This window comes from Delphinus delphis, chromosome X, assembly GCF_949987515.2.
Source record: "Delphinus delphis chromosome X, mDelDel1.2, whole genome shotgun sequence".
NCBI lineage: Eukaryota > Metazoa > Chordata > Mammalia > Artiodactyla > Delphinidae > Delphinus > Delphinus delphis.
Window position 1 is genome coordinate 18,093,938 of NC_082704.1, and position 22,937 is coordinate 18,116,874.

The following is a 22,937-nucleotide window of genomic DNA, read 5'->3' on the forward strand; positions in this document are numbered from 1 at the left end:
CCAAATTTCTTTCCTACATACTGTCCTCTTCAGTACTACGTGGTGACATCCCCATCCAATCTAAGTACCCCTAAACTCTGCTCCACTGTGCTGCCTACCATCTCTCCCCAAATAAAGCTTCCTCTCTCCCAACATTCAAGGACAGGACAGGTAAACAGAAAATTAGATGACCTTTAAAGTCCCTTCCAACCTGGTAATTTTATTATCGACCTAATCTAATCCCAACCCCGAATACATACCCCATTCATTTCCCCCGAAAAACGTTTCAGCAGTGTGACTTTGAGAAATAGCCTTCTAAGTTGAAAGAACCACGGGCTAACCAGGGCAATGCAAACCTACAGTTGCACCCCCAGAAGTCTCACCAAACATTTCTGCAATTGTACTCCACCTCTGTGCCACGGGGACTGTCTCCAAACTGCCTTGAGAGTATTCCGCTGCCGCAGAAGTTACAGGGTCCCCTTCCCACACTCGCATAAAGAGCCCCTAAACCGTGGGCTAGACGCGTCCTCACCAAGGTACGCCTGTCCTTACTGTCTACTCTAGAAGACACCAAGAATAAATAAGTATCACCGCATCGACAGCTTCGTACAGCCAACACTGAAATTTTTCAAAACAATAAAACAAAACCAGAGTGCTTCCACTGCGGGGGGGGGGGCGGAATAGAAGGGCACCCCCACCAGCCTCCCAGGTTTGCAGTGTGGTTCCCTCCCGCCTTTCCCCTCGACCACGTCTTTGCCTACAACAATCTCCCGCACCTCCATAACTCGAAATCCCCAGCCGAGGTGCGGCCGGCTCCTCCCAGCCTTGCCCCGGACGTCCCTCTGGCCCAGCCTCCCTCTCGGCGGGACCCCAGCAAGGAGGGCCCCCTCCATCGTCCAGCTCACCTCCCGGTCCCTTCCCGGGCCTCTGGGCACCCCCGCAGGGCTCTGTCCCGAAGCAGAACCTCGAGGAGCCAAGCCCACGAGGCCCGTCGCGGGACCCACCCCCCGCTTCCTTCTCCCAGCACCTCGTCCTCCATGCACCCGGCCCCCGGGGCTCTTCGTCGTCGTCGTCCCGGCTCGTACCGCCCCCCGTCGGGGGCTCCACCCCCCGCCTGCACCCGCCCCCAGGACGGCCCCCTCCCCACCGCGCGCCGCCGGCGCCCTCTGCCCCGGCACGGGACTCCCTTTGGCCTCCGTTCCCCACCCAGAAGCGGCGGCGGCGGCGACGGCAACGGCTGCGGCGGCCCCAGCAGGAGCAGCAGCGGCGGCGGCGGCAGCGGCAGCAGCGCCGCCCCGGCCCCGCCCCGCCGCCCGCCGGAGCCCCACGCCCCGCCCGCCCGCCCCGCCGCGGGACTGCTCCCCCCAAAGCCCACCACTAAGCCCCCCCCCACCCCCAGTCCCCAGCCGCGATCCGTTCGAATCCAGCTCCGCCAGGCCTGCTGTCCGTTCCTCACGCCCCTTAGGACCCGGGGTGGGGGAGCCCTGGGGTTCGCGGCCATCCCTCTCCCTCCTTCTCCAAGGGCTGGGGGATTGCCCCCGATCCCGAAACCCGGCCCAGTAACCGGAGCCTCCCTCCTTGCAGCCCTCGGCTTCGCTCTCAGACCCCTTGCCTCCAGGCCTGGCGCGAAGCGGGTGGAGAGCTTGCACGCCGGATCTCCCCCCTGGCTTGCCGGGGCTAGTATGAATTGCCCCCGATCTCATCCTCCTTCAATTTAAGCCCCCTCCCCGCCGCGCCCGGCCCGGCGCCCCCGCCCCTAGAGCGAGGGCAGCGGAGCCAGGGCGCTCCGAAGTCATCCCCCGCCTTTTTTCCAGGGACTCGGATAATTGCCCCTGCCCCCATCATAGCACTCCCACTCCCGAACCCAGGCCCCGCCGCCACCTAGGGGTACCCCTTACCCTACGGTTCCTGCACCCCGACACCAGGGAGAAAGCAGCCCTTAAGAGCACCCGTCGCACCTCCCCTCTGAGGTTGGAGGGTATTTTCTCCTGGTCTCTTCAGGACTTCATCACGGACAGCCCCCCCCCAAAAAAAAACAAGCCCTTTCTCGCCCTGCCCTGCTGGCCAGCCTCCCTTCGGATCGTCGGATCCTTGTATCAGGGGGTTGGGGCCAGGTAGTTAACAAGACCGTAGCCTCCACCTCCCTTTCCGAGGAGTGGGGTAATTCCAATGGTTCCCCCCCAGGATCAACCCGACCCCCGTTTCCATGGAGACCCCCGCCCAGCCGGGATGAAGACTCTCGGATCGTGGCGAACAAGTCTCACCTGGCTAAGGGAGAAGGGGTGAGGAGGGGGTAGGGTAGGGCAAGAATGGGGTACGAAGGTGGAAGTGGAGGGGAGCTGTCCCGAAGGGAGGGGCGAGGACAGAGCGAGCTCCAGGGAGCGCTACGTCCGGGGACACGAAGAGGACGGCGCCCCCGGGGGGCAAGCAGAGCGGCCGCGGGGCGAAGAAGGGACAGGGTTGGGGAAAGGCTTGAGGTAGAAAGGAGCGGGTGGAGGATACGAGAAAGCCGGGGAGTCAAAAGGGGTGGAGGGGTTGGAGGAGAGAAAAAAAAGACGCACCTGTTCCCGAGTCGGCTCCGCGGGGAGGCTCAGGCCGCCACCCGGACTCCCTCTTACCCCCTCTGAGCCACCACCCGCCTAATACTGCCCCGATCTGATGCCCCCTCCGCCCCTTATTGCCACCGACCTCCTTCTCCTCTCTCTCGGCGGCGGCGGCGGTCGGACTCTAGGAACTGAGAGGAAGAAGGGAGGGCTCAGCAAAGCGGAGGAGAGACAGAGCCACACACTGGCAGCAGCCGCGGCGAGCGAAAGAGTGAGGGGGAGAGCGGTGTGTGTGTGTGTGTGTCTGTGTGTGCGAGCGAAGCCTGGTGGAGTGGGTGCCGGTCGCAGGGCTCGACGGGAAGTGGAGTCCGGTCGGATTCGCGGGCGGCGCCAGCCACCGCTCCGCGGGACTACAACTCCCAGAATGCCGCCTGCCCGGGGGGAGGAATGGGGAGGAGGAGGCGAAGGGAGGGAGAGAGCAAGAGAGGGAGGGACGAAAGCAGGGAGCAAGCGGCGGCGAAGGGGGCAGAGCCAAGCAGCCCCGGTGACACTGGGAGGGGAGGGGAGGAGGAGGGGATCGCTGCGAGGACCGAGCGGATTCCGGAGAGGGAGGCAGCGGTAGCTGCAGCAAGCCGGGCAAAAAGCTAGACTCCCAGGAGAGGCGGAGGCGCTCAATTCGAGAGGCTGCAGGAGCTCCACGCCCCCCCCCCCCGTACGCCCCACGAAGGGGGAGGTTGAGGAAGGGAAATGATCAGTGCACCACGGCCAGGGGTTTCTCTCTTTCTTCCAACGCTCTCCACCTTATGCCCCGACCTGACTTTCTCAGGCCACTGGTGCTGGATCCAGTGTGCAAATCCGGAGACCCCAGAGCTCCCCTGCCCGGCAGCACAGAGCAGACACATTCAGTCCCCTTCTCCCAGGGGCCTGAGGGAGGCTCCCCTTGCTGGCAGGGCGTGACTCCCCCCTTCATCCCGCCCCCCTCATCGCCACCCCCCATCTCCCTCCCCGGAACCCCTCCCTTGAAGCCGGGGCTCGCGTCTCCCTCCCAGCCAAGAAAGGGACTCCCTCGGGGGCGACTACCCAGCCCCCTCCCTTATACTGGGCCCTCACCCACCAGTATCCCCTTCTTAGCGTTGCCCCCCTCACCGAAGTAATAGTGGGAGCGACCCGAGTTGGACTGGTGGCTACTTTCCCTCCGAGACTAGCCGTCCTTGGCCACGCCGACCCTGTGTAGAGATAGAGAAGCACATTAATTCTCCCGTTCCCCCCCCTCAAGTTCGGATCCCCGTGGAAATGGCTCACAAGGAAAGAGGGGTTGGTAGTGGAAGTGAGCTGGGGGTGAATCCCAATCCTCAAACCTCATCCCAGGCGTGGAAATCCAGGGATTCGTCCCCTTTCTTAAAAGCCATCAAATCGCTTGGTGGGGGGCGTTAGTTGGGGGTAGATTATCTAACCCCCAATGTCCATGCTACTCGAAGCAACGCTACATGTAGGAATAAGATAGGAACTAGGCTGCCGCCGCGAGAGGAAAAGTATTACCCCCCCTGCCGTCGTCCACCCCCAAACACACAACCCTAGGAGAGTCAGATGGCCGAGCAAGGGGCGGGGGGAGGCGGTGGGAGTGCTGGAGAGTGAAAGGGTTGCGGCGGGGAGGGTCCGCGGCCCCCTGAGAGCAGAATCCAGATGCTAAAGAGGTGGGTGGGGGGGGGTGCGGCATAATTGCAGACAGTGTCTCTCCTAGCTTTTCCCGGAATCGCCACCGAACACCGTCTAACACTCGTAGTTGCTTACCAGTCAATCCCCTAGCCCCATTTGTGCGCTTGAGGCTGCCGGAGCCCGGGAAGCCCGGGCACAAACTCCGCGGAAGCTGGCCTTCGCCGCCGCCGCGCTGCCGCGGGCCTCCCTCTCTCCGCTGGCGGCCCCGCCGATCTACCTTCGCCCCCGGCCGAGGCCAGACCCCGCTCGCAACTCCACGCCCCTACTCCACCCCCGGCTCCCCCTCCCCTCGCCCTCTCCCCGCTGGTCCGGCCCAGCCCCTAGCGCCGCGCCGCCCCGCCCTACTGCTCGGTCCCGAGCCCAGCAAGTGCCCCGAACTCGCCCCCCGCCCCCACGCCCAGGCCAGTCCGGCCGGGCCTGGTTTCCCCCTCCCGCCGCGCCCCGCCCCCGAATCCACGTCCTACTTCGCCACCCAACTCGGCCCGATCCGGGTTCGGCCCGCGCCCAGGCCATCGGAGTCCCCGGTTCGGTCCGGTGTACGGCCACCCACCCCGCCCTTGCCTGGGTGCCGGCCTGGCCCGCTGCCTGCGCCCGCCGAGCCGACTCAGGCGCGCGGTCCTGGTCCCGGTCCCGGTGCCGGCCTCGGTCCCGGCGGCGTTGCCGCGTCTCGCCACGAGGGCTGGGTCCACGCAAGATCCGAACCCGCGCGGGGTGGGGGCCGAGGAAAGCAAGTTTCTTTATCTTCTCTCCGCCCCCGCCGCAGGGCCGCGCCGTCCCCCCCTTCCCCGCTCCCACGGAGCCCCCTTCACCTGGGCAGAGCCCCTCGGCCGCTGTCGCAACTTTGCTCTTCTCCACGCTGCCGGGGAAGCGGGCGAAGCGGGAGGAGGAGGGAGGTGGAGGGGGGTGCTGGGATCAGGCCGCTGGGCTCCGGGAGGACACGTGGGGGAGGAGGGGAAGGAGGAGGAGGAAGGGGGGGCAGGCCTGCAGTTCTCGGGGCTCCCCCTGCCAGCCCCGGGGAAGCCGGAACCTCGCCGGGCAGCCGCAGACCCCGCACTGGCCACGGGGGAAGAACGGAGCCACCTTCCCCGGCCAGCCCGTGGCTCCAGGAAGGAGGGGGGGCGAGCAACGCCGCTTGGGGTCGGAGAGCAAGCGTTTTCGCTCGAGCTTTATGTGTGGCTCTCTCTTTCTCCGTTTAGCCTCTGTGTATGCGGGGGGGTGGGGTCTTGCCTGCGGGGGGGTGCCCCCACCGGACGCCCCGCCCCTCCCCTCCCCCGGCCCCCCACTTCCCTAACCCGGGCGACCTCGGTGCGTGGCTCCGGCACGGGCACCGAGGCCGCCCGCGGGTGCAGCCCCAGCCCCGGCGCCGAAGTGGGACAGGTGCTGGGGAAGGGAAAATGCCGGGGCTCGCTGTCTCGCCTCGCGTCTCCGGGGCGGCCCACCCTTCGTGGCAACGGCCGGGTCTGCAGCCCCCGTGGGCAGAACTCAAAGGGCAGCCCCCGGCCTGGGCGTGGAGGCATCTGGGGGGGGGGCGGGTAGGAGTGAGAGGCCCGAGGGAGGAAGGAGGAGGGGGACGAAAGGTCTGCAAAGGGGGGAGCCTGCACGACTCGGGCCGAAAACCTGGCTCTCTTTCCAAGGCTCCTCAGTCACCAAACTGAACCCCTTGACCCTTACCCTTTACCCTAACGACTCCTCTTCTGGCCAAAGGAATAAATCCTCGTATGTGTTTACATCCCAGGCTATCCCCGGCACTGAAGGGCTGAGAAGCCTGCGGTCCACATTGGAACTCTGATGACTTTACATTAACTCTGAGGAGAGCAGCTTGCGATGGAGCTGAAGCTGCCGGGCGGACTTACTTTCAGTCTTAGGGTGTTTCTTAGCAGCTCCAACCCTGACTTGGTGGTGGGGACTTCAAAGGCATCGCCTCAACCTACAGGGTATTAGGGGAGGTGCCCTGCAGTTCCTGGAGGGTTCAGGGCTTTGTAAACGGAATGTGAAATGAATAGCAGGAATTTGAAAAAAATCTTTAATGTGCAGATATATTGATATTATTTATTATATATTTATCTATACTAAGGAAGCCAGAGGGTGATGTGGACTGGAAGGAAGCCCTGCAGGATTAATGTCTTCCTCCTCCCCCTCCTCCCCGCCCCCCTCCTTTGTCCTAGGCCCAGAGGTTCCATCTCTAAGCTGTGGGGTGTCTTCTCTCCTCTCCTTTGGAAGGACTTTAGAGATGGCAGTTGAGACTTGCCTGGTATGTCTCCCTCACCTGGTTTGAAGGATGTGTGTGAGTATTGCGGAGGAGGGCAAGCCTCTAAGGCTGCAGTGGCTTTGCTGCTGGATGAGGCCTGGTGTTCTATGACCCCTCTTGCTTGTCCTCACCAGCGTCAAAATCTATTGCCAGCAGTGTGGACATACCGCTTGCCATTTTACTTTGCTTTGGGAACCTCTTCACTAGCTGTTTTACTTGACCACTCCTGCCCTGCCATGCACCCCACACACACCTTAAAAAGTGTTTGGCCTAAGTTGCACCAAGGGAAAGTGGAGATTGGGAAATGATTTGTTTAAGCTAATCAACATATGAACTCGAAATGCATTATTAAGGGGGGAAATTGCCTCTATCGGGCCTGATAATGCAGGCCCCACCACTTCTGCTTTGATTTAAATTGGCTGTCTTCACTGATTTTAATTAATCTGGTAATTACTAAATCTCCACGTCTCTTAAGGCCCTTAGGGCCTTAGGGCTACTTTGCTCCTTGGTTTGAGGCTGAAACAGATTCTGGACACCTCCGTTCCCACTCGTCTGTGTCTCACCATTTGGCTGCATCATTTATCTGGCGAAATAAAGGTTGGGGCAAGATGGCTATTTCCTGGCTGAAGCCCTAGCATTTCTGAGCCTTTTCCTGTTGGGGGGCCACACTTCCTGCCCTACAGGAGATGATGGGAAACCAAGGAGCAGGGTGGGGAGAGCTGTGGGAAACCTTGTAAAGAATGTAGAGTTTAATGATTCTTTTATTTGAGGCTAGAACCACAACATCATCATAATAATACCTTACCTTTGTACAACATCAGAGTGTTTACAAAGCCCTTTCGCTTGTGTTATTTCATTTGTTTCTCACTACAACTCTTGATGTTGTAATTGAGGAAACTGAGTCCATGAGCAGCTATGAGTGGCTTGCTCAAGGTCATATGGCTAGTGAGTGCCTGAGCCAGGATTCAACCCCAGTAGTCCTGTTTCCACATCCGGAGCTCTTTTTAATATGGAATAGCACCTCCATTTCATGTCAAAATATTCATTTTCAGGCAGGGTTGTTTTTCTAATTGTTTCTCCCATCGATAACAGCTGGACTCAGAGAGGCAGCTTGGTGTAATGGAAAGAGGATTGTTTGGAGAGTTCTAAGAATCAGATCCCAGTCCTGTCTTGTCGATAGCTAGCAGTGTGACCTCAAGCAAGCCCTAACATTTAAGTAGTGCCAGCCTGATGCCCGGTACTGTATTTTGGGTCTTCCCCCTGCTCTAAAATATGGAAATCAATGCACCTGTCATACCTCCCTTACAGGGACACCCCTGAGCATCAGATGAGATAATGGATGGGAAAGAATTTTGTACACTGTAAACCACTGGGCTCATGCAAGACTTATTATTATCAGCGTTGGCACCACCAGCCTCCCTAGGTGTAGCTCAGAGACCTAGGGGTGACACTGGCCTGGGGCCTACCTTCCTGAAGCTTACCAGACAAAACAGGGCATTTGGGGGGGGGTCCCAGGATAATTTAAGCTCCAAACCAACCTCTGGCTAAATTCATAGGATAATTGCTTTAATTCTCTGCTTTGTTCTGCAATCACAGGCCTTGTCTCTCTGGTAAAGCAGCCCAGCCCTATGACAACAATAACAACAGTAAAATCCCGGTGGTTTAGATCTTTAGAGTGTCAGAATGAAGCACGTTTGAAGCTTCTGGTCATCCCTTCATCCCCTGCACCCCAGTCAGTTGAAGGTGAAGTCACGTTTGGAACCCAGGGTCTCAAGACTGCTGAAGGGCTCATTCTAAGTCACCCCAGTTGAAAGCAGACCACGGGAGATCGGGGTACAGAAAGAACCTTGCAAACGTGGGAAAAGAGTGGGGCTGGTACTAGGTCAGCAAGACTGACCACAAGTTACAAACACTATGTGCTCTCAAGTGTTTCACTTTAGGCTCTAGGAGGGGCCACAGGGGAAAATTCATTGCCCCCTATTCACGTAAATCTCAAATGCACAAACCCTATTGCAGCAGGTTGTTGCTGGAGAAGCATGCCAGCGGCTCACTGCAGCTAAGGAAGGCCTGGTCTCTGCCCTCTCAGAGCCCGGGGTCTAGATGGGGAGACAGTATGTCTGGTTAAACTTAACTCTGTAAACAACCAACAACGTTTCTGGATTTTATAGCCAAAGGGGGGGAAATGAGGAAGGGGACTAAAATCACCCCAGAGGTCTCTCCGGGTCAAGCCTCCCCCCTTCCCTAAGACTCCTAGGCACTTAACAAGGTTCTTAATCAAACAGACAGTGTTAGAGGTGGAAGGAACTCTAAGAAATCATCTGCCCTCCTGAAAAACTGGCTGTGGCTGCACGCTGCCAACAAAATCAAGTCCATGAGCCTTCACCTAGCTTTCAGGGCCTTCCCCGATCCGATTCCAGCCTCCTTTCCTCCCATGTCGCTCACAGGGCCTCTGTTCTCACCAAACTGGCCCTCTTGCCATTCCTTGGACAAGAGGAGCGCTTCCTTGACTGCTCCCTCAGCTTTGTCTTATGCCCTTCTCAGCAATGTTGAAATGCCACTCAACCATTACTTAAGCCAGCTCTTTCCTGCCACCTTCCCTGATTCCCCACTCCCTGACCCCCACTACCTCCCTACTCCCTCCTTAGTGGTACCTCACAGTACTGAGCTTGTCCCTTTAGTTAGCACTTCTATGCTCTGCCTATTTAGCTCTCCAACCAGATTTTCCCTTTCTTGGATGAAGGAACCCAGAATTTCTCATCGGTGTGTCACAGCTCCGTCCTCTCCTCCAAACATCCCCCCCTGGCACGGAGTAGGCGCTCTATGAGTGTTTGTTAAGTGAATGAATGAATGGATCATCTAATCCAACCCTCTTATTTTATAGTGGGGAAACTGAGGCCCAGACCTGGCTTCCCTTCTAGCCAGTTATTAAAGACTCAGGTTTTTTTTAAAATTTATTATTATTATTATTTTAAATTTATTTTTGGTTGCGTTGGGCCTTTGTTGCTGCACACGCACTTTCTCTAGTTGTGGCTTGCGGCAAGCAGGGGCTACTCTTCTTTGCGGTGCGCGGGCTTCTCATTGCGGTGGCTTCTCTTGTTACGGAGCACTGGGTCTAGGCGCACAGGCTTCAGTAGTTGTGGCTCGTGGGCTCTAGAGCGCAGGCTCAGTAGTTGTGGCGCACGGGCTTAGTTGCTCCGTGGCATGTGGGATCTTCCTGGACCAGGGCTTGAACCTGTGTCCCCTGCATTGGCAGGCAGATTCTTAACTGCTGTGCCACCAGGGAATTCCCAAAGACTCAGTTTTAAATCTTGGTCCTTTTTAGTCTTTCTCTTCCCATTTAATTCATGCAGTCTCTGAAGTTAGACAGATATGATTTGAATCCTGGCTCCGCCACTTCGTAGCAACATTACCTTGGACACTCGACTTCCTTCTGAGCTTCAGTTTCCTCATTTATAAAATGAGACCTAATAAATACCTCCTGAAAATGTTCTAAGGATCAGATGAGTTCTTGTATGTTAAGTGCTTAGAAAAGGGCCTGGCCCCTAGTAGACACCCCATAGTAGTTTGTTTTTTTTTAAACGTGAGGAGTTTTTAAAGAGTTCAGAACTTCAGAGCACCTGCTTAATTCAAGCCTGGGAATAAAAGCTACAACCTGAACATAAAGAAAAAGAGAGGTGTATTTTTGAAGAGGAGAATGGAATAAAATTTAGAAAGACCTTTGAGTCAGTCGAACTATTACCTCTTCCTCCAAAGAGGCTAAAGAAGATTGAGAATAGCACTCAGTCCAGTGGCCCACATTCAGTGGGAGCTCACCAAATTCCAGTTCCTGGAGCAGTGCATTCCTCTGGCTGTGGTGGTGATTCAGGATGCTGGCACAGGATTGACGTGCCCTGCTGAAGCTACACGTACTATTCTCACCCCTATCTGTGTGCCTATACTTGAGCGCCCCTTCACCTGGCCAAATCCTTCAAGCCCCGCTACCATGAAGCTTTCTCTGAATGCTTCTGCCTCTGAACTCTTGGCCCCATGGCAAGTACTACTTAGCACTTAGTTCTTTTCTGTGCTCTGTGCCTTAGTTCTACCTCCCCATCTGAGGGACTTGTCATAGTCATAGAAGGTGTATCGCCCACAGTTTCTGGGAGCATTCAAGGAGGCAGAACTCCAGGAATACTTTGGGATTGTTTGACAGTAGGTGTTCAGTGGGGGCATGGGACCCTTCAAGTCCGGGCCACACTATTGTCTCCCAACCCCCCGACCCCCCCCCCCCGCCACTCCTCAAATCAACCACTCCCAGGACACCCCACCCAGCCTTTTCAGTAGCCATCTTCTCTCTTAGAATTTGCAAGTATCTGGAGGGCAAGGGCCATGTTTTACTGTGTCCTCCACACAGCCCAGCATAGTACTTCCAACATTAACAGCCTAGAGTGAGCACATGGTTTTGCTGCTGTAGATAACTTGGTAAAGATACCGTGCTTATTCTGGGCCTGCGTGTTTATATGTGTTCTTGTGTGTCTGTTCTTGCTCATTAAACTTCAAGGGGCTCCAGAGGAAGAACTGTCCATTTTGGGAAGACAGTCGTCACAAGATGATTAAAAAAACAAGTTGAGACCTGGGATTTAGACTTTTTTTTAAAATCCAGGAAGCCAGCATTCTGCCGTCAGTACATACTCACTTTAAATGCTCACACCAGGGCTTCCCTGGTGGCGCAGTGGTTGAGAGTCCGCCTGCCGATGCAGGGGACACGGGTTCGTGCCCCGGTCCGGGAAGATCCCACATGCCGTGGAGCGGCTGCACCCGTGAGCCATGGCCGCTGAGCCTGTGCTTCTGGAGCCTGTGCTCCGCAGCGGGAGAGGCCACAACAGTGAGAGGCCCGCATACCGTGAAAAAAAAAAATTGCTCACACCAAAATTTCTCAAATTTAATATACACAATAATCACTTGGGGGGAGTGAGGAGCTTGTCAGAATTCAGATTCCAAGACACCCTCCCAACCCAGGGTCTTATTGAATAGGTCTGGGGTGGTGCCTCATACTCTGAATTTCTAACAAGCGCTACCGGGAAGTTGGAACCAGAGGATTTTTAGATGACCCTTTGAAAGACATTGAGCACTTTTTCTATTTTTATCTTCACCAGAGACCCCCAAACTTTTCACTACCAAAGGTTTCATTATTTTCCCCCTCATAGACCCCATTTTAAACACACAGTTATATGTCACTTAGTGTGTGCTAAACACTGTTTTAGGATTTTACAGGGACTTCCCTGGTGGTCCAGTGGTTAAGAATCCGCCTTCCAATGCAGGGGATGCGGGTTTGATCCCTGGTCGGGGAACTAAGATCCCACATGCTGTGGGACGGCTAAGCCTGCGTGCCACAACTACTGAGCTGTGCGCCACAGCTAGAAAGAAGCCCACGCGCTGCAATGGAAGATCCCGCGTGCCACAACCAAGACCAAATGCAGCCAAATAAATAAAAATAAATAAATAAATATTTTTAAAAAGGATTTTACAAATAGTTACTCTTTAAATACTCCTAACAACTCCATAAGGTAAATACTATTCTTTTCCCCTTTTACAGATGAAGAAATTGAAGCCCACAAAGGTTCGGTGACTTGCCCAAAGTCGCCCAGCTAGTAGGTTTTTTTAACTGAGGTCAAATTCACATAAAATAAAGTAATAATTTTATTTTATTTCACTTTTTGGCCGCACCACACAGCATGCGGGATCTTAGTTCCCCAACCAGGGATGGAACCCACACCCTCTGCAGTGGGAGCACGGAGTCTTAACCACTGGACCACCAGGGAAGTCCCTAAATTAACAATTTTAAAGTGTGCAATTTGGGGTGGGGGGAGAGATAAGAGTTTGGGATTAACACATACACACTACTATATGTAAAATAGGTAAACAGCAAGGACCTACTGTATAGCACAGGGAACTATATACTCAATATCTTGTAATAACCTATAATGGAAAAGAATCTGAAAAAGAATATATATATGTGTGTGTATAGAAGATACACTTGCTGTACACTTGAAACTGTCAAAACATTGTAAATTAACTATACTTCAGTAAAAAGAATAAGCAAGTGCTCTATAAAACTATTATGTACAAACTATTATGTATAAAATAAGCTACAAGGATATATTATACAATACAGAGAATATAGCCAATATTTTATTATAACTATAAATGTAGTATAACCTTTAAAAGTTGTGAATCACTATATTGCACACCTGTAACTTATATAATATTCTACATCAACTATACTTCAATTAAAAAATTTTTAAAGTGTTTTGAACTAACAAAATATTCTATAAAAACATTCCATTTCAAAAATTAGAAATCTAGAAAATATTTATCAATGTTTTCATTAAAAATAAATTCAACACTGAAAAAAAATAAAGTGTGCAATTCACTGGCATTTAGTACATTCACAACATTGTGCAACCACCACCTCTAACTAGTTCCAAAATGTTTTCATCACCCCAAAATGAAACTCTGTACCTGTTAAACAGTTGCTCCCCTTTCACTCTCCAGACTCTGGCAACCTCCTATCTGCTTTCTGTTTCTACAGATTTAACTATTCTGAATATTTCATTTAAGTGAAACCATATAATATGTGGCTTTTAGTTTCTGGTCAGTATCAAGTTTTCAAGGTTCCTCTGCATTGTAGCACGTATCTTCATTCCTTTTTATGGCCGAATAATACTCCGTTGTATGGATGTGCCGTAATTTGTTTATCCATTCCCAGCTACTAAGTTTTGTTTTTGTTTTGGTTTTTTTAGGAGGGGTCTGCATTGGGTCTTCATTGCTGCGCGCGAGCTTTCTCTAGTTGTGGCGAGCAGGGGCTACTCTTCTTTGCGGTGCGTGGGCTTCTCATTGCAGTGGCTTCTCTTGTTGCAGAGCACAGGCTCTAGGCGCATGGGCTTCAGTAGTTGCAGCACGTGGGCTCTAGAACGCAGGCTCAGTAGTTGTGGCTCAGGGGCTTAGTTGCTCCGCGGCATGTGGGATCTTCCCGGACCAGGGCTCGAGCCCATGTCCCCTGCATTGGCAGGCGGATTCCCAACCACTCCACCACCAAGGAAGTCCCCCAGCTACTAAGTTTTGAAGTCGGTATCTGAATCCAGGCAGTCTGGTTCCAGAGTCTGTGTTCTTAACCCTCTGTACTCAAAATATTTATCTACTTAAACAGGATATATTTTAAAGTAATAATTTTCCATTGAATAATGTATCAGATACATACAAAATTGGGCCAGAACTTCAGATCAGCCCAAGATAGTCACACTGAGGTCATTTAATTCCAGCCAAAGCCAAAAACACTTGCCCTTGTAGTTAACCTCTGCAACCTCATGCTGGTACGTTTCACTAGACTTTATGAATTACCAGCGCAATTCGTTGATTATCTCCCAGGCTTTTATGGGTTCAGGGACCCCAGTTTGGGATCCACTGGTTGCAAATCCCTGCAAGACACCCAGTCAACAGAGAGGTTCTATTGAGTTGCTCATTAAAGTCTACTGACAATCTAGAAAGTGGTCTCATGCACGTGAGAAAGGTTTTCCACACCAAGAAGCTAAACAAGAAAGGAGGTGGAAGTTAACCGTTACTAAATTGGAAAATTCCAAAATCCAGGAAGGCATTCTGTTTGAATGTTCTAGTTAACTAATTAGAGTTTCCCCACCAAGGATGCACATGGCCATGTACTGAGGACCAATAAGACAGCCCTTTAACTACCCCCACCAAAAGGCGACAGCCTAAGCTGTACTTACCAGAGAGGATTTCCAGACCCAGAGAAGAGCATCTGCTCTGACAAAACCCAAGGTGAGAATGCTATTCCAACACAATGCTAATCGCATGATTTTTCTCCTGGTTCTTCAAGGGTGTGGACAAAAAAAAGAAAAAAGAGTCAGGCTTGCATCTCCTCTGGAGGTTTGTGATACTTGCGCCCCATGTCTGAGAGCCCCATTTGATGTTCTGAGCACCGCCCTCTCCAAAGGGGCCCCTTGTTGCCCAATCAGAGACTGAACAACCAGGGCTGGATTCAAAACCATTAGCCCTGGCTTCACTCAGCAGAATAAAATGAACATCAAGGAGAGCCTTGAAGGGGAAAAGATGCTACAAAACATGTCGCTTGAGAGGCGAGAGGTGAATGGTGAGCAATGAAGGCTTCTTCATTTTTGTAGCCCCAGGGTCTAGCAGAAGGCCTGGAACTGATGGGAAAGCACTCAAAACATGTTTGTTGATTGAATGACTGACTGAAAGAGAGCCTTCTTCTTGGTGTGGAGGTCGTTATGGAGGCATTGTAGAGCTGCTCTGTGGGGACAGAGAATGGAGGGAAGTTGGCATGGGTCTGGAGCGCCCTGCCAGGACCTACACAGACCATGTTTTTCTCTGCCTGAAAATTTCTCCCAGGCAAAGTTCTCAGAGCCTGCAAGTCTCAAAAGTAGATTCCTCGGAGCTCACTGTGTACTTTATTCTACTGAACTCAAGTCACAGAGACTTAACAGTGGCATAGTGTTGTGGGGAGAATCTGATGAGAGCACCTATATAGAAGCATATTGAAAAAGATAGAAGGCCAGGGAATTCGAATTCTTGTTAACTTACCAGTATGGCTCTGCATGGTCTAAATGACTCTTTGTGTTACTTGGCCAAGTAGGTTTCTATCTGTGGGTCTTATCACTGAACATGCACTTGTGCAGACGCCCCCCCAACACACACACACACACACACACACACATTTTATAATGTGGTAAACTCCTGTTTGCCAAAATCCAAATAACTACAACCCTCAAAGAGTCGGAATGCTCTTTTTGAGCTGCAATGCAATAATCCCTTACATTTGTATGGGGCTTTGCTGGTCACAAAGTGCTTCCCCATCCATGACCCCATTTGTTTTTTGATTGATGTTCAGAATGGTCCCGAGGCTTTGCAAGAGACTGGAGGGTCTTGTGAAGCTTCAAAGAGCAATGACGTGTGGTGCAAGTGGCCTTGGCTGTGTGCAGGGCCTCCGAACACCAGGCACTTAGTTGTGGCAGAGACATCAGGGGTACAGTGACTGTCACAGACTTGCAGGGACATATCAGCTCTCGGGGGACTGGGCTGGTGCACATGGCTCCTACAGCTGAAGGGAGGAGCTGAGACTCATCTGCACACAGTCAGCACTAGGGCAGCAGAGGAGACAGAAGCGTGGGCACACCCATCGCTCTTTCCTTCCAGCAGCCTTTCCATCAGTCATTCAATGGGCAGACATTGAGCACTTGAGCTCAGAAGGAGCTTGTTCTGGGTGTTGAGGGTGCAGAGACGAACAAGACTTGTCTCCTAGTTCTCCCTGGCCATGTAATCTGTGAGGTCTTCTCCCCTTCAAATGGCTCCTTGTTCATTATAACCCTATCTTTCCAGGGGCAAATGTTGAGGGAAGGGGTTCCACCCAGTCGCTCCCTCCCATTTCCCTCCCTCTGTGTCTCTGGATCTCTTTCTCTCTCACACACTCACATACACACACAGACACACACAGACACACACACACACACACTGCTTCACTCAGGGCCTCAAAAGCCTCAAGGCTAACCTGGCTGTGTCATGCTCCTCTATTAAGGAGAGTATTGAATAAACCAGATCCATGGGAGCAAAATGAAAATTCATAATGCATAGCAATAATAATAGTAATCCCTCACATCTGTATAGAACTTACTAGTTTACAAAACACCTCCATCCTTATTTCTTTATTTGATCCTGTGTCCTGTCATCATCTTTCATATTCAGAGGCAATCTTCTGATTGTGATCTCCACGTATGAGTGAAGCAAGACTAAGCCAGGGCTAAGAGTCCGCTCCCCAGGTAATGAACCTGCCCCCCCGTTTGTCTTTTTGCACCTTTTTCTTTTTTGTCTTCCCTCTTTCTCTTGCTGTGCTGTCTGTGGAGCCTGGAGTTGCCTATGACTCAGCTTCCCAGTCTCTTGGGAGCCTGGAAGCCCATGGGAAAAGGCTGTTGATCAGTAGCCCCTCAAACGGGGCCACAAAGCCTTTGGCTCCTGCCAGGATGGATGGGTGGGGTGAGCAGGGGAGACCCTCTTCTTTGGGTAGCCCCCAAATGAGCCCTCAACCACCTCAGCGGATTGGGCAGGCCTGGCCTGGGAGAAGAGGAGCACTTTCAGTTGAACAAGGAAAGGAGGGTGTGATGAAGCTTTTAGTAGGATGTGAAATGGGGCTTTGAAGCTGGGAAGGCAACGGCTGAGTGCGGGCTTTGCAGGGTGCAGACATACTGAAGGAGCCTGGGTCTTGCAGGAAAAGATGTTAGTGAAGGGCAAAGAGGAGCCCCCATTGCATCCACCGGGTTTTTAGGCCGTTTTTTTAAAACCCTAACTAGTTCACTCATCCCCATTCCCTCCCGTACTCCCATATCCCCTTCATTTCTCCAGTCTCTTCACTGAGCCCTCTTCTCCCGCCGTTCCTCTAATGCAGCCCCAATTTGCTGAGCTAAAAATGCTCTCAGTGAAAGTCCACCCCAGATTGTTCTGAAGCCATCACAGCCAAACGTTCTCAAACTCCCCCATCCCTCTCTCTACGTGGTATTTAGCACATGGCTTGGGCCATACCAGCCACACCCTCCACCTGGCCCAGAGCTGGCCCCAGATGGGAATGCCCAAGCAACTAAAGAGGAGTAGGGGGTATAAAGCCACTGTGCTCTGGTGATTTGCAGCAGTAGAGGATCAAAGCTTGTCCTCCCCTGGTAGGAGGGGTCAGGGCCGTCAGTCCTGGCAGTCGCAAGCAGGGGGCCCAAACAGCAGGGAAAAGCTGCTTTTAGCTAGTGGCCAGGTTTAAAAGGGACGATTGTGCCTAGTGGCTGCCATGCTGGGATGGGGACGGAGACCCACGATCTCCTCCCTTCATCCTTGGATGTGACCAGCAGCCAACTGAGGCTTCCAGCGTTGCCCAGCCTTGGAAGCTCCCTTCCTTCAGGAAACGAGCTTCGCTCCAGCGCAGGAGCCCCCGGCCGAGCCCTCTTCCAGCTCCTACCCTGACGTTTGGGGCCGGCCGAGTTAGCACTGTCGCTCCAGCAGTGGCAGCCAGTGCGGGGCGGGAGAGTGTAATTGCAACCACTTCCTGCCCCAGCTTGCCCTAGGGCTGGCCCCGCCCCTGAGGACAGTCGGGGCGGGGCCCAGGTACAGTGAGGGAGTCCGATTGGTGAGGGGCGGGGCTGCCGAGGAGGGCGGCCCTCAAGGGAAATCAGCTGAGACTCATAAAAAGGCGGTGTGGAGCGGCGGGGGTGGGGGGGGGCACGCCCTCGGTTTGAGCCAGCCGCAAGAAAGAGCTGGGGCCTGGGGCATTCTATTGGCACAATCTGTCCCTGCAAAGAACGATCCAGACAACAGTCCCTCTCGAACTAGTAGACGACTAGTTCCAATATTAGCTTTATTCATGAGCTCTGAGCACTCCGAAGCCCCAGTAGAGAGGGGGAGGGGAGACCCTAGAGATGCTCCCCTCTCTGGCCTTGGCACTGCTCTCCCTGAGCAAGTTAGGACTGAGACAAGCGGGGGGGGGGGGTTGCTGCTGAAAAGACTCTGGTGGTACACAACACCCTTGGTCTGCAAGTGCCTCTCCCTTCCTGGAGCTTCCAGGATTCTCTGGCTGGTGGCATCATCGGTCTGTTGTCTACCCAGGCCTCGGAATGCCCATTGTGTGCAGAGCCCGTGCTACATCAGGTACCCTGGAGGTACAAAAGAAGCAGAAAGGCGTCTCCCTCGCTTTGGGGAGCTGGACATCAACTGGGCATTAGGGTGGCAGAGTGGGCAAAACATGCCCTTGATAGTCAAAAATGGAGGTTGTGGCCCTGCCCCATCCTCACGTATTAGCTGTGTGACTTTGGGCAGCTTGCTTATCTTCTCAGCTTCAGTCTCCTGGTGTGTAGGATGAAGCTGCTAATACTTGCCTTATAGGGTTGTGGTAAAGGTAAAATAAAACACGCTTTGAAAGCTATAGAGCACCCTACAAAGGCAAGGAAGGGATGCTCACGTTAAGTGGGGTAGAGGTGGGAGAGAGGACCCTGATGGCGGGAAATGAATGGGCACCAATGATTAGAGTGCGAGCTATCCACGGGAGTGTTAAAGGAGCATGCTGTAAGAGGGCTAGCGGGGCTGGCGGGGGTCGGGGCGTTTAAGTCTGCCTGGACTTCCACTTGGAGGTGGGTCTGAGAGAGGAGATTCCCCTAGGAAAAGGTGGGCAGGCGAGGTGGAGAAAAAGCCGTAATTTCTCTCCTTTTGAGAAGGGCTTGCAATGGTCCTGGTTGCCTTAATCATGCCCATGTGAAGAGAGGCCAGCGGTGGGTAAGGAGTTTTGTCTGGGGGGAGGGGGTTGCCTGTCAGCCCTCGAAGGCAGCAGCTGGAAGCCCGCCGCTTGCTCACATACCACGCCTGCAGCGTGCACACGGCTCGCTGGAATGAGCCCGGAATGTCTCCTCTCCTCGCCCTCTGCAGACCGAGGAGAGCCGAGGGGAGCTGGGCGAGCCAAGCACGTTAATGGCAGCTGCAAACCTGTAGGCTTCTCGGTCCCCTTCGAACTCTGGCAAGGGCTGCCTAGGCCCGGCTGACCCCTGCCTTCCCTTCCTTGCTCAGCAGCCACACGGGGGTGGGGGCGTCCTTGTTTGCTAGGTGGGTGTTGGGGGGAGGGTGTACCCAGGTGTAGTGGTGGCACATGTTTCAGGGATGCACCCACGTCTGTGCATGTCAGCAGCTGTGTCTGCATACTAGCGTGTCATACATGTTCACGCTCCAAGTGGCACGAATGCGGGATTGACATTTCTGCTCCTGTCTGACTTTGGACCTTCTCCTCTGTAAAATGAAGAGACTTGTACCAGAGCATCTCAGAGGGCCCTTTCAGCTCAAATGTTCACTGTTTCCACATGTAGGGCTATGGCTACTTAAAAAGTCAGAGCAGTGGAAAAAAAAATCAGCCAGGGCTTCCCTGGTGGCGCGGTGGTTAAGAATCCGCCTGCCAATGCAGGGGACACGGGTTCGAGTCCTGGTCCAGGAAGATCCCACATACCGCGGAGCAACTAAGCCCATGCGCCACAACCACTGAGCCTGCGCTCTAGAGCCCGTGAGCCACAACTACTGAAGCCTGCACGCCTAGAGCCCGTGCTCTGCAACAAGAGAAGCCACCGCAATGAGAAGCCTGCACGCTGCAACGAAGAGTAGCCCCCGCTCACCGCAACTGGAGAAAGCCCACGTGCAGCAATGAAGACCCAACGCAGCCAAAAATGAATAAATCAAATAAATAAATTTATTTTTTTAAAAAATGAGCCAAACCAGTTGTGACGTTGGTTGTCGACACTTCAGATGTTTAGGTTTGAAGATTCAACTTTCAAAAGGCCAGTTACTTGGCATCATGTAACATCTGTTCGCTTTCCACCCGGACTGTGGCATGATGGTGTTTGTCTATTTGCTGTGTGTTTACATGTATGTAAGTGCAACTATGGGTGCATGTTTAAATTGCATCACAGAATATTAGAGCTGAACGAGATCCTGGAGGTCATCTAACTGAATCCCTTCCATTTCTGATTCATTTATTCAACAGCCCTTTTGTGAGCCCGGATCTGTGCGGGGGAGCTGCAGAGATAAATAAGACATAGTTTCTGCCCTCCAGGAACTCACCTCTAGCAGGGGGGAGAAACATGTAAACAAACAATTACAATACAATGTGATAATAGAGGTATAAATCCTATGCTATGGGAGCCCAGAGGAAAGGCCAATTAATTCCGCCTGGAGGTGTCTGGGACAGAAACTACAGTGACAGTCTCACAATCATTCTACAGCCAATGAGCTTTCACCTTCACTTTCCTACTTCCAAAATATTCATCCTTGTTCTCCTAACCAGCCTTCTTCTCAGGAAATCTAGGAAGATGCACACTAGGTCTAGGTAACCAGGAGAACCTAGAAACTCCTAGTGAGCTGGGAGTGAGAAGTTCCCGGCTGGGAGTATAAGGCTATGAGAAGAGAACCAGCACCTCTACACAAAGGGCCTGTCTGCACAACCGTAAAAGGATTGGCCAAGTGGCATGCTAGGATCAGCACCACCCACTGGGATCCACCGTGACCCCCACCCCTCTCAGCTCTAGGCCAGGGAGAGCCATAGTTGCAGATAGTTGAGTGAGGTTGCCTGGTGTTGGAGGGATGGAGACTGAGAGGGAGGCCAAGGGAACTGAGACTCCAGTCCTTCTTGCCTGGCCAAAGGGGTGTGTGGATGGAGAGCGCCTTCAACAGGGCGTGCCCTTTGAGTTTTCTGCCCGAGGAACGTGGCTGCGTTAGGCATCCTGTCTCCCTTGCCCCGGCGGCCCTGGTTAACAGCAGTGCACGTTACTGCGATGGTTGCTGATGGGGTAGCCGTAGTCGGTGCGGAGGGCAGATTAGAGCGAAGCTAACTGGCGGAGGGGAGGGGACACAGTAACTCTGGACTCGACACCAGAGGTTCCAACCTCTGTCCTACCTGCCCAAGAGATAGCTGTGGGAGGCTAACTTCCAGCCCTCAACCTCCACCCCACCTAGCGTCCTTCTCCCTCTCCGCGGGCAGAAGACAAACCACCCTCGGGGCCTACCACCACCCACCCACCCGCAGGGCGGGAGCACTCCCTCCCCCTCCCACCCCTCGATCCCTAAAGCCAGGAGATGCTACGGCGAAGGGAACCCTGGGAGTGCGCCTTGAATGACCCCCCAAACACATCTGGATTTTTGGAGTTCGGGCCAGCCCCCGAAACGGACCCCAGGGAAGTCCGCCAGAGGGAGGGGGCGGGGGAAGGGAGCGGCAGAGCCGAGCGAAGGGCCTGCCGTTTAGGACTCCCGGCCCCACGACTAGGACCGTCCCAAACTTCCTGTTTCTTCCGGCCGCTCTGACCCTGGGGCTGCAGCTCCGAGATAGCTCGGGGCCTGGAAGTGCATGCTGGGTAAGCGCAGACGGACAGAGTAGGCGAGCTGCTCGCTGTCGCTGTCGCCGCGGCGCAGGGCCGGTGTGGGCGCGCGCTCGCCTTCCTTCCCCGGCGGTCACGCTTTGCATGTGGGATGGGCAGCGGGCAGGTGGCAGGGAGGCCCCCGCGCCCAGGGCTCTGGGAGGAGCTTAAGCCGGGGCGGGGGCGGAGGGGGAAGAGGAGGAGGTGGCCGAAGGGGCGGGGGTGTGGGCCGGGAGTTTCTGCATTTTAAAGGGAAGCCGAGTCGTCTGCTTCGGAGGCCGAAGTTCGAGCCGACCTCGCCGCGCCGAGTGCAGGAAATCCTGGAGGGGCAGCGCAGCCGGATCGGCCCCGGCCCGGCCCCCGGCTCTCGCGCCGCCCTGAAGCCCTAGGGGGGTCGTTTAGGGCGAGTAAAAGGAAGCCCTTCTTTACTCTGCGAGGAGGAAACTTAACGGAACGGGTGACCCCCTCCCTCCCCAAAGGTGGGCCAGATTTAGGATTAAAAAAAAAAGTGTGGGCAAATACCCGACTCCAGAGAAAAACTAAGGTGATCCCAATCGCGGAGGGGGTGAAGGTAGGAAAGGACAGCCCTTCCCTCAGTGCTTCCGTCCTCAAGATAGACGGCATGGAGTGGGGGGCCTGAAGCAGACGACGCTCGACTGCTATCCTGAGGTGCCTTCTCCCCAGCAGCCCCACTCTCCTCCCCGATGCTGCTACTTAGTTCCCGCTTCAAGACGCCGGGGGAGAGAAGTCGCCGGGGAAAGATAGTTAACTGCGTAACGAGGAGGTTAACCACCCCCCGACCCGCACCTTCCTTTGGGGCCACACCCCCTGAACGCCACCGCATCTCCCACTCCCATCACCTCTCAGTAGTCCCCACTCTCTGGCTTCGCCACGTGTTTGCGTGGCATCTCGATGAAACTGGTAGTTATGCTCTCGACCTGGGGTCGAGGTTGGATATAGGACCAAGCAGGGTGGGAGGTACGGCACACAGGGGCCCACTTCACAGATTATTGCTCCTATTTTGAAGATGAAGAAACTGAGGCAGCCCAGAGAGCTTGGACGTTTGCTGAGCTCACACAGGGAATTAGTAATAGAGGTTAAAACACACCTTGGAGATGGGGTAGGGGTTGATGTTTAAGACTCAGATTAAGCAATCACATCCCCCCACCAAGTCTCTCCAGACTCCATGCCTCCCACTAGCTGGGTGCTACCTTAGCAATCCTCTCTTATCCTCTCTCTGATGGCACAACGCACTTAGGGTTTGTTTTGTTTTTTTTTAAATCACGTTTCTGTCACCCATGCGCTGCTGGACTGTGAGTGCCTCAATGATGGAGACAGGGTCTTGATATTTATTATGTGATCTCAGTACCTAATAAAATGCCTGGCACATAGAAGTCATTCAATAAATGTTTCTTTTTTGAACAATGGAAATCAGGAGTCCAGACTCCCAGCCCTTTTCAAGTCAAAATGCTCTCTTATCCCATAACTAAGACCCGGCACAACCAAATAAATAAATAAATATTT

At 53.8% G+C, this 22,937-nt stretch overlaps 2 protein-coding genes across 2 annotated transcripts in view; one reads left to right on the forward strand and one right to left on the reverse strand.

Moving 5' to 3' along the window:
* The window catches only part of BCORL1 (BCL6 corepressor like 1), a 58,964-nt gene extending 55,263 nt beyond the window's left edge, over window positions 1-3,701 (reverse strand). The window contains exon 1 of the mRNA XM_060001955.1: window positions 3,669-3,701. The gene's annotated coding sequence lies outside the window, so the exon portion shown is untranslated. The remainder of the gene's footprint in view (window positions 1-3,668) is intronic.
* LOC138413952 (uncharacterized) lies at window positions 1,017-21,802 on the forward strand. Its single transcript, XM_069540332.1, has 5 exons — window positions 1,017-1,452; window positions 1,564-1,659; window positions 2,164-2,261; window positions 4,348-5,131; window positions 21,666-21,802. Exons 1-5 carry the CDS (start codon window positions 1,017-1,019, stop codon window positions 21,800-21,802), a joined length of 1,551 nt encoding a protein of 516 aa, XP_069396433.1.
* The last annotated feature ends 1,135 nt before the right edge of the window (window positions 21,803-22,937 follow it).